Consider the following 16,257-nt stretch of genomic DNA (forward strand, 5'->3'; position numbering starts at 1 on the left):
GTTGAAATAAATTGAATTTAGAAAAAAATCAATAGAATAAAATATCCTTTTAATGTGTTACTACCCATAATACATTTTGAAAATACCTAGAGTTTTAAAATAGCATAAAACTCAAACATTTTACCTGTTTATGTGGTATTATAATTTTTATGTGAAAGTTAGGAATATTTCATCCCCCTCTCCTTACCCCCCAAAATGTTCTGTGGACTTACCCGTTTTTTAATGCAGATATCTAAAGTTTATTTCCATTTATACTGTTTGTTTAGTTGTATCTATAAAACAATAATTTCCTATTTTTCTTAATATAATCTCACATTTAAGAAAATTCTTTCAGGGCACCTGGGTGGCTCAGTCATTTAAGCATCCAACTCTTGATTTGAGCTCAGGTCATGATCTCAGGGTTGTGATATCAAGCCCGAGCCCCTCATCAGGCTCCACGTGGAGCCTGCTTAAGATTCTCTCTCTCTCCCTCTCTTTCTGCCCCTCCCCCACCTCTCTTAAAAAAAATCTTTCATATATCTCATAGTTTATTAGATGTAATTTCTGTATCAGGACTAAATTACAATACTAGTTCTACCTTTTGTTTAGTAATTTGGTCCATGACCACCTGAGGCTTTCTCAATTTGTGTAGCAAGTTTTAAGACAAGTTTGGCCTAACAGCAAAAGACTAAGTATGAATGTATATTTCAAATAATTTGCTAATAGGCATGTGTTAAAATTGGGGGAAAAAAGCAGTCTTCATAATTATTTGTTACTAGATTTTTCAGTCAAGGTTTTGAGATCATGAGCATAATCTGAGATTTATTACTTCAGCTTTAGAACAGAGAGGTATCTATAGGAATTATCAGTAGACTTGGTCCTGCCTATTCAATCCTGTTAAATCGTGACTGCTTCCTGGGTCCTGATTTTGATGTAAACTAAATGACCCTCTTTAATTTATGTATCCTCAAGATTTTTTTGAGAAAGAAAGAGATAGACCCTCTGGAATTGGATTTCCTGCTTCGATTCACAGTTGAACACATTTACTTGAGTCCTGTTGACTTCCTCACCACTCAGTCATGGAGTACTCTCAAGGTAGGTGAAGAAGACAGTATTTCACTTTCTAAAACTTACTTCAGTAGATATATTCTGCAGGACCTTTGCTAAAAGTCAAGGAACAGAAATGAGCATTGTTGTCAATTTACCTAAATCAGGTTTGTTTTCTTTTTTTTTATAATATTTGTCCACTTTTTCAAAATACTTTTGTTAATCATACAACAACACAGTAGTTTATTCTCATTATAACTTGTTTAAGCGGAACAGAATGTTGTAGAGAAAAAAGTTATTCGTCAACCCCAGGTACCGATACTTACCTCATTTTTTGGTCAGAAGATCCTACTGTTAAAAGAGTTTATTCCTGGGGCGCCTGGGTGGCTCAGTTGGTTAAGCAGCTGCCTTCGGCTCAGGTCGTGATCCCAGGGTCCTGGGATCGAGCCCCATATCAGGCTCCCTGCTTGGCGGGGAGCCTGCTTCTCCCTCTCGCACTCCCCCTGCTTGTGTTCCCTCTCTTGCTGTGTCTCTCTCTGTCAAATAAATAAATAAAATCTTTTAAAAAAAGAGCAAATTTGACATTATAAAAAAAAAAAGTTTATTCCCCTAGACTTTGGAATTCCTTAAAGATGTTTGTTGTATGCTAATATACATATGGTATTTGCTGCATTCTTTGTCTAAGAAGGAAAATTTCTGTCCATTGAAAATAACCATTATCCCTTATTTTTAGAGTATATTTAGGTTTATTTGTAATAGAATTTTTTATTAGGTTATGTAGAATTATAAATTCAAGTCCGCTTGTTGATCACTCAGGGTCTCAGCAGAAAACAGATGGCCCATTCAAAGGGGTGATAAAAAAAGCTTAAGAAAGAGTGTATTTTCATCGTATGGGAAGAAGACTAAGGGAATCAGCCAGGAATGGGGATGGGAAAAGGAAGAAAAGGAGTAGTTACTGCAGCTGTAGAGAAGTGAAGTTGGGGGAGAGAGCCAACCTATAGGAGCTGTGACCTCCCATAGACGAACAAAGCCACTGCCAACCTACGTCACTACAGGGACGACACTGAGGAAGGGATACCCTTGCATCTCTCTCCTCCAGCCCTCCAGTCTCTGGCCAGTGCCTCCTCTTGGCCATCCCCAACTAGGCCAGAGAACCAGGGAGCTGGGTTCCAGTAAGCCTCACTGGTCACCCTCTTAGCAGGACAGGAAAGGGTGAGAGTACCTCCAGCGAGGAAACCAAGACTCTCTGGGCCAGCGTGTTCACAGAGGATTCGATACTTGCACTAGTCTCTTTCTCAGACTCTAAGCTGTTTGCCCCCGTCCTGTCTGCCCCGTTGTATGACAGGCACTCACCGTCCTGGAAGAGTTTCGAGGCATAGACCGAGATGTGGAAGGATCAGCCAAGCAGTGGAGGAAATGGGCAGAATCCGCGTGCCCGGAGAAGGAGAAGCTGCCGCAAGAATGGAAGAAGAAAAGTTTGATACAGAAGCTGATTATTTTGAGAGCAGTGCGCCCTGACAGAATGACATATGCTCTCAGGTGGGGCAGTCAGCATTTTTGGAAATACATGTTGACCTAGAGGAGACTTAGTCTTAGGGGGCGAGGAGCATCTGATGGAGGCATGTGCGGTCCCTGTTGATGAGCCACGATGCTGCTTGAAACTTGGATAGTGTCATCATTACTGTTGTTGAAACTCGCTGAGCGCTAAGCAGTGTGCAGGTCTGTCGTCAGGCTGAGCCCATCCTTCCTGAAAACCTTGCTTCTGACATCAGGAGGGGAGATGGGGAACTGCTGGAAATATTCTAGCCCGAGAGATGGGTGTCAGCAGAGTTCAGAGGCTAGGAGCATGCATTATCCCAGTGCAATTTCCACTGTCTTTATTTAGCCATAGCATTTGGGCTCCGACGATTTTGCACATCAAACAAAAATGAATTCCTTTCATGGAGACACTAATAGTCCTATAACTTTACAACCAATGCAATTTAAAGCAGGAACCCCTGTCTGTGTCTTGGTCCGTGTGTCCTTTTTCTTTGCTCTTTTGGCTTCTAAATGGTAACTTGCGGCTTAATTCACGCCAAGTCGTGTTCTCATTTGAATTCACCGACCAAAGAGTTCTCGGGTTCCTTCCTTTTCTGCTCCTTGTTCAACAGCAGTGACACACCTCAGGTCTTTTCCTCCACTCTGTCCAACTAATTTCCCCTTTGCCGATGCCTCTGCGTGCCCTACTTTACAAGTTAATTCTGTTTAGTAGTACTTACTTTCTGCTAAATCTGATACCGCGGGAAAATAATCCCTGCTTAATTGAGCTTCCCTATATTAGAAACACCCCAAAAAGCATTTGTATATTCATGAGAAACCCAGCAGGCCGGAAAATTGCACTGTGGCAAATCTAATGAACTGTTAATAAGTAATGGGGGATCTGGCAGGAGATTTGGGGGATACAAAGCCATACGCAGGCAGCTGGTGGTACGCAGGGGGGGTCTCAATAGCCCCCAAAATGGAAAGTAGGCCTCTGATTTTCAGAGCTTCTAAAGCAGGAAGAGATTTCACTGACACCGATGCATAAATCTAGCTGGATTCGTATTGTTCCGCGAAAACATCCCACGTAATGAACGTAGTTTGCTTCCTTCCTGAGCCTGTGATTTAAGCTGATCCAAGTTGTGGCACTTTTCAAGGTCATGAGCACTGATCATGTCTTTGACATTATCCTCTTTTATAGGAATTTCGTGGAGGAAAAACTGGGTGCCAAGTATGTGGGGAGGACCAGAGTGGATTTAGTTAAAGCATTTGAAGAAAGCAGCCCGGCCACGCCCATCTTCTTCATCCTGTCTCCAGGGGTGGACGCCCTTAAAGACCTAGAGATCCTTGGTGAGGGGCCCAGAGGCTTGCCTTCCCACCCTCCCTCTCGCCCGATGCCCACCCAACCTTGCTCTCAGTTCACAGCTAGTTACTTTCATTCTCTCTCTCTCTCTCTCTCTCTCTCTCTCTCTCTCTCTCTCCCCCCCTTTCTTTTTCATTTGTGGGAGATGGAGTATATGGAAAATGTAAGGCTAATAACACTGTGGTCTGAAGAAATGTTCAAGCAGAACATTCCTCTGGTTGGCATAATGCAAGTTTCTTTTGTACTGTTTTCCGCCTTCTGACTATATAAGGGCCAGAGGGCAATTTTCTGCATTCTCATGTAATCTTGTGCCCCCTGTGACTAAGTAGTGGTCATTAGAGCAGGCCTATTCGATTGTGCAGGGCACTGTCGCATTATGCTCTGGGTTACTATACTGCGCAGCCTGCACCGAGAATGCCAGGTTAACAGAGCTCTGACCTGCCTGTGCTCGATTCAAGCATGGCCACAAGGTGAGAGGCTCCTGCACTTACCCAGTAAGCCAATTTGTTCAAAAAACGATGTGATAGCTACCACATGTTGCTCGTTTTTATGAGGGAAATGCTTTGCTACTCCTGCAAGAGTTAAGAAAGCTCAATAACAATACTTGCCATCTATCAAAATGTCAAAAGCTTCATTACCATAAAACCAGAGGAACTTATTTGCACAGGCTCTGCTAATGCTCCGGAGGAGGCCATTGCTGAGAGCTCAAAATGCTGCCTGTTGAAACAACAGAAGTTGAGTTTGGATTCTTCAGGAAAGTGACCTAGCAGGTGGCAGCAGTAACCACAGACGGACATGAGACGCAGGATTCCAGACTCTGCTCACCTCTCCTTGATCCACCCCGCCTCTTACCATCTTGTATGATCCCACAGGCAAAAGACTGGGGTTTACGATGGACTCGGGAAAATTCCACAACGTGTCTTTAGGACAAGGTCAGGAGGTGGTGGCAGAAAAGGCCCTGGAGAAAGCTTCCGAAGGAGGACACTGGGTCATCCTCCAAGTGAGTATTTCATCTTCTTGGAAAAAACTGGCAATGACCCCAAGGGATGGACGGTGCCGAGTCGTCCAGGCCAATAGGAATGATCCTTCCTCCTGACAGATGGTGATTGGCAGAGTCCTCGGGGTTCTCCCAGTACTAGTGACCCCTCCACAAGTGTTAGGAGACTCAGCTGACAAGGACAGCCATCATCTTTTGAGGGATTTTCTAGCCATTGTGCTTTAAAATTAAAAATACCAGAGGGCACCCTCTTATTCTCCTGACTTACAGATAGCTGGAACATTCCAAGAGTGCTTGAAGACAAACAGGCTTGTATAGATTGCCAACGCCATTGTCATAATACCTCACATTTGCAAGTTGCTTTATTTTTTTTTTTTTTAAGATTTCATTTATTTATTTGACAGAGAGAGCACAAGCAGGGGGAGCGGCAGGCAGAGGGAGAGGGAGCCTGATGCGGGGCTCAGCCCCAGGCCTGTGGCTGTCCCAGTTTCTGGAGGTTTCTGGTATCTCTTTGCCATTCAAAAGAGAAGCAGGACTTTGAATAGAGGGGAGACTAGCCTAATGGGAACTTGTTATGTTGTTTGTAATGTACTTTAAATTATATCAGCGTAGGCATGTGATATGTGTGCTCATGCTAATGAGCTCTTAACCAGACTCTACCGTGGTCAGTTACTGCGATCAGATAGAGCGCTTCAAGGGATGTTTAGCTAGCATTTTATCAGAAGCCCATAGGCCAGAGAAAACTGGCGCATAGATAGCAGGATGGCATCTATCTTTGTCTCAGATATACACCAGATGGCTTGTGAATTGACATGATGGATTTATTAAAAATCTATTTTCACGGGTAAAATGGGTGGTTTCCAAGATACATGGATTGTCTAAAAATGTTGCACGGGCATAGCTGCCCTTGGACAAGCGGGCACAAGAATCTAGCCAGTGTCAAAGCCAAGATCCTCAAGAAGATCCTCAACGATCAAGAACCTCAGGCTGGACTCCAGAATGTGCCTGTGTTCAGGGATGGCTCACTTGGAGATTTTTCTGTTCCTTGACTCCAAAGTCACTGCCTAGAGTATCCTTATGTTCGTTTCAAGTAAACTTCTGGAGTAAGGTCTTGTAGGCCATAAGATAGAGAGGTCATATCTGAGCTTGCAAAGTAGGTTTTATTGTTGTTGTTTTGCTTGCTTGTGCGAGTGGCACAGTTAGGTGTGAGAAGTACTTTGGCTATAATCTAGTAGCAAGCATGGAGGGCGGGAAGCTCACAGCCCTTACTTACTCTATAAGGTTGCTCGGGTTGCCAATCCAAAGTATCACAGATTGATTAGCTTAATCAACAGAAATTTAATTTCTTACAGTTCTGGAGGCCAAAAGTCTGAGATCAAGTTGTCAGTAGGCTTGGTTTCTTCTGAAGCCTCTCTCCTTGGTGTGTAGATGGTTGTCTCCTCCCTGTGTCTTCACATGGTCTCCCCTCTGTGTGTGTGAGTGTGTGTGTGTGTGTGTGTGTGTGTGTGTGTCTGTCCCCTGATCGGCTCTTCTTATAAAGATGTAAGCCATATTGGATTAAGACCCACTCTAATTGTTGCATTTACTCTTAATTACCTTTTTAAAGACCTATTCCAAATACAGTCACTTTCTGAGGTCCTGAGGGTTAGGACTTCCAACATTTGAACTTGGGGGGATACAGTTCAGCTATGATACCTAACAGTGTTCAGTATTTGCCAAAGGAAGAAAAAGCCTCATTATGTGAACAACTCAATTGGCATAGATCTTCTTACAACAGAACTGTTTCAAAGAAAGATACCTACATTACTATTCCATTCCCAATTTGCCTTTATTCTTCAGGTTTTTTGTAGCTTTTATAATATTGCTGGAAGTAAGTGCATACTCCTAGGTGTGATGTTGCAGTCACTACAGTAAGGACGTCTCCAGGGCCAGAGAGCGTGTGAGGGTAAGGCCTCCATGCTGTTCTCACCGCACCAACTACCGGGTACTCCGTGGGTGTTTAGGATTGGAGGGCTGGAGGATTGTGAATCATAAAACTGAAAATCAAGAAGTGATGGTGGTGACGTTTGTTTCTTTCATAATTTTTCAAAGTTCTAGGTTTAAGGAAATTAATCTGCCAGGGATCCGCAGAGCAGCTTAACAAAGAGTGATTTCTTTTTTGGCGAGCCGTTTACCGCTCACATCCTTTGGAGTTCATATACTAATGAGTAGGCGTTGAGTAGAGGTGGTTGGTATCAGAAACAATGAAATGGGTGACGAGGTACATTTCTGGCTTTTAGTTTTTATACTTGATTAACCAGATACGTCTCCATAATTGAGTTTGAACTGTAACAAAGAAGGGTGTCAGAAACTCCATGTCAGAGGTGATTGATGGGTGCTGCAAGTGGCTAAGTGTGTTGGAAGGAGATTTGGGTTTGCAAAGGTAAGCTGTGGTGATTTGGAACCCTACACGTGTTCACTGTACAGTTGTGTTTTGGTGCTTTGTTTTGTTCCCTAACATGAGGATACGGGAAAAATTAAATCCTGGTTCTCTGAGTTTTCTACGCACTGACATATAGGAAAATGTTGTGATCCCATAATTGAAGTAAGCTACTTCAGTTTCACTGGAATTATAAGCCATACTGTTTTTTCAGAATGTCCATTTGGTAGCCAAGTGGCTAGGAACCTTGGAGAAACTCCTCGAAAGATTCAGCCAAGGAGGCCACAGAGATTACCGGGTTTTCATGAGTGCTGAATCTGCAGCTACACCACATGAACACGTCATCCCTCAAGGACTCCTGGAAAATTCCATTAAAATTACTAATGAACCCCCCACAGGAATGCTGGCCAATTTGCATGCCGCCCTCTACAACTTTGATCAGGTAAGAAAGCAGAAGCCTGGTCTGAGGGCAAAGTCAGGGTCTTCTCACAAAACCACGGGGCCATTAGCTACTCATGCATCTCGTGCAGAGGGATGAAGTGAAATCTGAGTGTCTGATTTAATCTCTTGAAAGGATCCCCCTGCCATTCCCTATTCCAGGGACTAGAAAATCTATGTTTTGCCTTAAAACTACAGCCACGTGCTCAGCCGGTTAAGCATCTGACTCTGGTTTAGGGTCAGGTCATGATCTTAGGGTTGTGAGATGGAGCCCCAAGTCAGGTTCTGCGCTGGGCATGGAGTCAGCTTAAGATTCTCTCTCTCCCCCTTCCTCCCCCTCACTCAGACTTGCACATGTGCTCTCTCTCTCAAATAAGTAAAATCTTTAAAAAAAATACTGCAGCCCCATGTTTAAGGAGAATAAATTACATTCCTTTCTGAAGAACCTGCTGTTGAAGATAAACATGGCAGACCAGTATCCCTTAGCACGGGAACGGAAGAAGCCACCATTATTCTGGTTGCTGGTACTGAGGACGGCAACAAAAGTAATGACCTGGGGAGAGTTCCAGTATAATATTCAGTGTTTTAGATCTGCTTTTGATGTTAGTAAATGTAAATTGTCTTTTCCCCGTATATCCATGTTGCCATCTTATTCATACTTTGATTTCCTCCCAAAATAAATAAATTAATACAAACATAAACACTCCTATTATCACTACTCTCCTTGTGTGTATCATCACATCTGTATCATAATCAAGTGTTTCAAATTTCCTTTGTTGTTTTTCTCAGTTGCCATTCCCTCTGATTTCTTAGACACCCTTGGGAAACAGTATTTTGTTTGTCCGTTTTAGAGAAAGAGAGTGGAAGCGAGGGGTTGAGGGGAGGGGGAGAGGGAGGAGAAGCTTAAGCAGGGTCCATGCCCGGCACAGAGCCCCACGCAGGGCTCCACCTCACATCCCTGAGATCATGACCCAGCCAAATTCGACAGCAGTACATTTCACCAGTTGAGTCACCCAGGCACGCCGGGAAATAGTATTCTTATTAGGAGAAGTAGACTGAACCCTAAAGAGGAAATGCACATGGTTTGGTATATTAAGACTCCTGTTAGAAATATTATCATTCTTCACTAGTATCTTCTGGGCCAATACAAGCCAACATTATGAAGGAATTATAATAATTGGCCACCTAAGATTACAGTTTTGAAGAATACAGTTAATTACCTAATTAAGTAATTAATGTAGAGCCTATATAAACATGGTCAACTGTATACAGAAGGCACTCAAGAAATCTTGTTGACTGTATTACATAGTTGCAGTATGTTTTTTTTTTGTGAGCCATGGCAGGCATGTATTTTTTTTTTTTTTTTATTCCTCGGTTGATAATTTCTGACCACTTAGGACATTCTCAACCTCTTTCCCAAAGTAAATACAAAACAGGAATTTAATACATTTAAATGGGATTTATCCAACCCATAGGACAATTATCTGTATTTGTGAAGAGTGAGCATATCATGATCAAATATGCCTCAGCCCCATTGCCCGTCAGCTTTTTGTTTTGGGGTTTTTTTTGGGGGGGGGGGCGGGTAGGGACTTCTCTGATAATCTGATAAAACCACGGATACTCTCCCCAGGGAAATGCACATTGAAAAATTTGTTGCATATCATGATAGGGATGAACAGATCCCCCCAAAGCCTATACATGAATCCCTTCCCCTGTTCTAGTTTATTTATGAAAGTATCTGTTCTTTTGAGTATTACCTGGAAAGCCACTTAGATTAACTGAAGATGACAACTATTGGAAAGACTCTTAAGTACCTAAAGGGGAAATATTTATCTAGCAGAAAGGATCCTCTGAAATATTAAGACTAAATTTGATCAGAAGTAGCAAAAGCAAAGATAATCAAAGTTATTTAATAAACTTCCTATCAAACCTCTTACAGCCCAAAGCTACCCAACAAAAACTCTAAAGAAAATCTAAAAATTTTAGGATAGTTTTATGAATGTTGACTTGTCATTATGTTAGAAAATAAAATGTGGGTTTTATCCAGATGATGTGATTCAAGGGTATTAACCTGTACTCCCTGGCCATCTGTGAGTATGTTCCCAGTTAGAATTATGCTTGGCTACCTGTGAAAGAAGTAGGAAACAACTGTAGCTTAAAAAGAAGTTAAAGAAGTATATCTGCCACCTGAGAATTCTGGAGGTAGGTCATTCAGAGCTCATTGTGTCACATGAAGTTGTCATCAATCTAGTTCTTTTACAGTTCGCTGTTTCTGGAATGGGCTTGCCAGGGTTCCAGGTGGCAGCCCCCATATCCATGTTCCTGACAGTAGGATGAAAGAAGAAACAAAGATGACGACCATGGGCACATGTTTGCTTTTTTTTTTTTTTTTAAAGATGCTTTCTGCAAGTGAATACGTAATGCTTCTCCTTGCCTCTTGCTGGTTATACGCAGTCACATTGTGTTACCTACCTGCACAAGAGGCTAGGAAAAGCCAGTTTATGTTGGGCAGCCGTATGCCCAGCTAAAAGTCAGCAACAGGATATTTTCAGACAGGCAGTTAGTGATCTGTATCACAGGCTTCCCACTTTGCCACGGCTGCTTGTATCATCCTGGGTGCTCTGTGTGGCTGCCACGGTCTTATGTAGCTGAGGCTTGCGACATGGACAAAGGGTAATGAATGCCGTCTACCTTGCGTACTCCTTTGGGTTAGGGAAACAAGTCCAAATCATCACTTCTATTGTCTGGGCGCCCTCCTCAGATGAGAAAAGCACTCAAGGGATCTGGACAAATGAACTGTTCTCATGCGGTGTTTTTGTTTTGCATGTTTTACTGTTCAAATCAATTAAATTTGTATTTTTAATCTTACCCCCAAGTCAGAATTTACCTTTGAACTTTGATATGTATGTTCATAATGAACAAGTTTAATATTAGTCCTTTATTTATGTAAATGCAATCATTAAGTGATGAAGATGTAAAGAAGCATTTCTTAGAGGGTCCTGTCTCCCTGTGTGTTTCAGCACAGTAGCACCTGCCTCTTGAAGATGTGTGTTGTGTAAGACTGATGAGTCACAGACCTTCACCCCTGAAACAAATAATACATTATATGCTAATAAAAAAAAAAAAGATTGATGAGTCACAGACCTGCACCCCTGAAACAAATAATGCATTATATGTTAATTTAAAAAGGGGCGCCTGGGTGGCTCAGCCGTTAAGCGTCTGCCTTTGGCTCAGGTCATGATCCCAGGGTCCTGGGATCAAGCCCCGCATCGGGCTCCCTGCTCATCAGGAAGCCTGCTTCTCCCTCTCCCACTCCCCTGTTTGTGGTCACTCTCTCGCTGTTTCTCTCTCTCTGTCAAATAAATAAAATCTTAAAAAAAAAAAAAACTGATGAGTCACAGACCTGTACCTCTGAAGCCAATACATTATATATTAATTAATTGAATTTGAATTTTAAAAATTAAAAAAAAAATAAAAACCAAAGAAAGAAAGAAGGAAGATGTCATAAGGGAGTACTGTTTAGGCTGTTTAGGCTCCTTTCATACCCAGATAATAACCACATTTTTGAAATAAGATATAGATTTCTTTTTTTTTTTCTTTTTTTTTTTTTTCTTTTTCTTTTTTCGAGACAGCACATGCTAGGGGAGGCAGGGAAAGGGCAGAGGGAGAGAGAGGATCCCGAGCTGGCCCTGTGCTCAGTGCAGAGGGCCCAATTCCAAGACCCTGAGATCATGACCCCACCCAAAATCAAAAGTTGGACGCTTAACCGACTGAGCCCCCCAGGCGCCCCTAGGTTTCTTTTTCTGTAAGATTTGCAGCAGAAACAAATAACTGGTAGTCGCACGTGTAAAACTGTCATCTGCGTGAGTGTGGATGCCTGTTCTCTGTTCACAGTGCTGTTTGTGTATTTTCTGATAGTAATTTGCTCATCTTTTGGTTTGTAAAAATACAACTGACCTGAAGTGTAGAATGTTAGGTAGACTCATACTTTTTCCTAATTAGAAAAACTTGATTCATATTTTTTCCAGTGGCATTTATATTATCAGAGCATAAAGAAATGGGCATTAAGCTGTAATTTTTTTGAGAGAGGGGGGTGGGGTAGGGGCCGGACAGAGGGAAAGGGAGGGAGGGAGGGAGAGAGAGAGAGAGAATCTTAAGCAGGTTCCCAGCTTAAGCAGGCCCTTACGCCCAGCACAGAGCCCAACAGTGGGGCTTGATCTCACTACCCTGAGATTATGACCTGGGCTGAAATCAAGAGTCGGACGCTTAACCAGCTGAGCCACCCGGGTACCCAAATTGTAAGTTTTGGTTGTTTTTTTTTTTTTTTAGCATTGAGGATAAAACTAAATCCATTATATGAATTATTTATGGAATTAATGTACTTGGTTATTGTAGTACCTTGGTTTTCTGTGGACTATATGTTATTCAGGGAGCTGGTAGGTCACTTGTTAGATCATAATTCCTAAGTAAAAGTTTGATATTTCTGTTTCATCTCCTAGAAATTTCTTACATTTAAAACTAATACATTTTTTATATTCTTCAAGATTAATTCCAATGATATGGTTTCTATTCTTTCACGAACTTGTCTTTTATTTCATGTTTGTGGAAATGTTATGTTTAATGACTGTGTATCTTCAAGCCTATCTAAATTACCTAGAAATGGCCTAGTGCTTTAGAATGACCTAGTGAGGGGAAGGGAAACTGGGTAGCTCAGGTCATGATCCCAGGGTCCTGGGATCGAGCCCCGCATCGGGCTCCCTGCTCCACGGGGAGCCTGCTTCTCCCTCTCCCACTCCCCCTGCCTGTGTCTCCTCTCTCGCTGTCTCTCTCTCTCTCTCTCTGTCAAATAAATAAATAAAATCTTAAAAAAAAAAAAAAAAAAGAATGACCTAGTGATTTAGTTGAGTCTGCACTGTGGATGGCCTGGCCAGTTCTAGAACTGTATTTAGTAGTAATCTTGGATTCTCATGAAAGTGAGACAGAAAGAAACTGAAAAGCTTCTTCTAGTCTTAGAACAAGAGAACAAGTCTAGTCTTGGTTTGGTTTAGACTTTTACTAGAAGTTGCCTGGGAGACCAGATCTGAACTCCCACCTGAAAGGTGCTAAATACACTTTATAGATGGCCCAAATTGTCAGATTCATTTTAAATGTAGACTGGCTGTAGTTGGGCCATTTTAAAGGACAAGGCAAGAAGGTACAGCTTTGGCCTTATCTTCCTCTACTGCCCAGCATCAGTCGAAGTAGTCCTTGTTTGCCTCACAGAACTGCCAAAGCTGAGAATAAAGTACTACTTACTTAAGACAGAGATTGGATGGCTGTTGTTCACCTTTTAAATTTATGGCGGGGGGAGCCATAACCATACCAGCATGCCAGGATTTAATTTTCCCTCTGCAATTTCAAAGAAATGTTGGAGATCTAGTCTACAGGGTGTGTTTTCCCGCCTTCCATATGCCATTCTCTCCACCCAGCAATGAATTCTACTTTAAGTTCATTGGAAGGAGACCATTTGTCAGGATGATTGTATTAGCTCTGGTAGACTACATAATTAGAGTGATCCAAACAAGAGGACATCTCTCACGTATAACTGGCAGCTTTCATGAGCTCAGCCGCACACCCAAGCTGGTAGGAGTCTCCCCTGGAACTCACTCAAGGCTTCCATGGCTGTCTGGTCATCCTCCGGTCTAGCCCACAGAGAAGGGAAAAGAGTGACACCCAGGGCAAGCAACTTCCTTTCAAGTAAACGACATGAAAATTGTACACATCACTTCTGCTCAAATTCTTTTGGCAGGGACTTGGTCATATGGCACATCTGGCTTCAGCAGGAGATGGGAAATGGTTTTTTGATGGGTGGCCATGTGCCCAGGTAATCTCTATGACTCAAACTAGAGGAAATGAAGGGCTGGGGGTTAAGTAGTATTCTGCTACACTGATGAAACGAAGGTGGTGTCCTTTGATCAGCTAGATTTCTCAAGAAGAATTTTGCAGGGGGAAATGATGTCAAACAGTATCAGCACTGCTCAGAATGAATTTTGTCATTTTCTAGCGAACTTAGATGCATTCAGTAAAATAACTGAAGCAAAGTGAAAGCATTCCTCTTAAATTAACAGACTGGCAGGCACCAAAAGGTCAGTCTTCTATTATGCGTTGATAGGGTAAGCAGTGGTGCTTCAAACTGCATGGTACCCCTGTCTAGATCTCCCTCGAGGTTATACACAAGGTCATTGAATATGCAGACCCTTGCCCTTGGAAAGGGTACAGAAAGATAATCAAATATTTTCCTTTTCTCCCAGGATACACTTGAGGCATGCTCCAAGGAGCAGGAGTTTAAAAGCATCCTCTTTGCTCTGTGCTACTTCCATGCTTGTGTGGCCGGGAGACTGAGGTTTGGCCCCCGGGGCTGGAGCCGCAACTACCCCTTCAGTCCTGGAGACCTCACCATTTGCGCCAACGTCCTCTACAACTACTTAGAGGCAAACCCTCACGTAAGTGCCGGTGGCCAGATAACCTCTTCCAAAGAGTGTACTGAATCTGTCAGTCTTTGGCCACTATCAAATGGACCATAATTTCTCTTTTGAAGCTATTATTGAAATAGCTGACACTGTATATGCATCTTCTGCCAAGTGTGAAAATACACCAGATCAAAGGTTTTCTAGCAGTGGAGGCTCGAACTTCATAAGATAGGTCAAACCAGTTCTACATAGCAGCTTAGTGAAAAAAAAAAAAAAAAAAAAAATGTCCTTCATTATGTTAACAAAAACAGTGGTTTACATGTGCATGTATGCCAGATTCATTAGGCAGGTAATGAAGCATTTGCACAAATGTAATTACATACAGCAATTCTGACAGTTCATAACACTGCATTAATAATCACTACAATTAGTTCTTATGATGGAAGCAATTTACAGCACGTCACATGTATAAATAATGGTGCATTTCCTGCATATGTCATTATTATGTATTAAGGATGCCACCTTGTTGTGACTTTCTCAGTAATGTTCCCCTTGATTGGAAGTTAAAGGTAGATGAATGATTTTATTTCATAGCTAAAATGTATTTTACAGATGGGAATGGGAATGCTTCATCAAGAACATTTGTGGAAACTCTTAGAAACCCAGTGATTGGATTTCAAAAAGGAAGAACCATTTGTAAGAATTTTCTGGCTTAGTCCTCATAAAGGAAACTTTTCCCATTCAGTTAAAGCTGTTAAAATTGAGATAATATTTATCCAAACCAGGTATTATGCTCTGGGCCACACTTTCTGTAAAGGGCCTTTAAAATGACTCATCTGTGTTTCTGTGTATAGAGAGTTGCTTTATGTTCTTTTGGTAACCAAATTGTTACAATTTTTGTTGCCACGTAAGTCTTCTCAAGCTTCAAAGATGATGTGACTGCTATCAGAGTATGTACACTTAGTGTATAACATGGGTGTGTTCTCCTAAGGAACCTATTTTGAGCAAGTTGTGTCCAAAATAAGTGGCTTTAATATGGCATGTGATGATCAACATTACATATCCATCAATTTTTTAAAATTTGTTTTCTTAATTTTTATTTATTTGAGAGAGAGAGAGAGAGCACGAGCATGGGGAGGGGCAAAGGGAGAGGCAGGCTTCCTACCGAGCAGGGAGCCCGATGCAGGACTCGATCCTGGGACCCCGGGATCATGACTGAGCCGAAGGCAGACGCTTGACCGACTGAGCCACCCAGGCGCCCGCATATCTATCATTTTTTAAATATACAAAAATTGAGCATATTTTGATCTTCGTAATACATAATATTTTGAGTTGATCTTAACACATTTTATGTAAAATGTTGCAGGTGAAACTATTACAATAGTTCTAGGTAGAAAGTGAAATGGACCGCTTAACCTTTTATACAAGTCCTTTGTTTTTTTGTTTGTTTGTTTTTTAAATCAATTTTATTTTTTTTATTTTTTTTTAAAGATTTTATTTATTTATTCATGAGAGACAGAGAGAGAGAGGCAGAGGGAGAAGCAGGCTCCCAAGGAGCAGGGAGCCCGATGCAGGACTCGATCCCAGTCCTTTGTAACTGTCCGCTGAGGCTGAGGCAAGGAATATTATCCCAGTTCAGCTGAATCCTGTACAGAGTGGAGTTAGAAATGACGGGGAGAAAGAGAGGAGCGGACTTCTGTTGGTCCCTGCCTCTCGCATCCCGAGATGTGGCAACCGGGTGGCCCAAGTGAATGGTGTTGTGCTGCTTACCCCACCCCCACACCGGCACTCCAGGAGCAATAGAGCTCTTGGCTTTGAATGCTCTCTCCTCTCTCAGATGTCTACACCCAAGTCATTCACCACACGTGGAGAAACCAGTATGGCGAAGCCAGTGACCAGGATTTGGGGGTTAGGTTATGTTCACGGAGTTTGGTGGTACAAAATGCCCTTTTCAAGAAGGTATATGTTAAAAACAAGGATCAGGATTTTGGTGAAGAAGAGTCAGTTATTGAAAAGAATAGAACCCTAGCTGATGAAAATCTTGAGG

The 16,257-nt window shown here is 42.1% G+C and overlaps 1 protein-coding gene across 2 annotated transcripts in view; it reads left to right on the forward strand.

Moving 5' to 3' along the window:
- The window catches only part of DNAH11 (dynein axonemal heavy chain 11), a 320,004-nt gene that overhangs the window by 284,192 nt on the left and 19,555 nt on the right, over positions 1–16,257 (forward strand). For both annotated transcript variants that reach the window (XM_073898943.1, XM_025872997.2), the window contains 6 exons: positions 952–1,074; positions 2,372–2,565; positions 3,746–3,894; positions 4,780–4,907; positions 7,538–7,765; positions 14,052–14,243. In XM_073898943.1, the coding sequence (XP_073755044.1) occupies positions 952–1,074; positions 2,372–2,565; positions 3,746–3,894; positions 4,780–4,907; positions 7,538–7,765; positions 14,052–14,243 (1,014 nt within the window). The remainder of the gene's footprint in view (positions 1–951; positions 1,075–2,371; positions 2,566–3,745; positions 3,895–4,779; positions 4,908–7,537; positions 7,766–14,051; positions 14,244–16,257) is intronic.

Source organism: Callorhinus ursinus, unplaced genomic scaffold, assembly GCF_003265705.2.
Source record: "Callorhinus ursinus isolate GAN/ISIS: 27379988/994484 unplaced genomic scaffold, GSC_fseal_2.0 scaffold12, whole genome shotgun sequence".
In the NCBI taxonomy this organism is placed as follows: domain Eukaryota; kingdom Metazoa; phylum Chordata; class Mammalia; order Carnivora; family Otariidae; genus Callorhinus; species Callorhinus ursinus.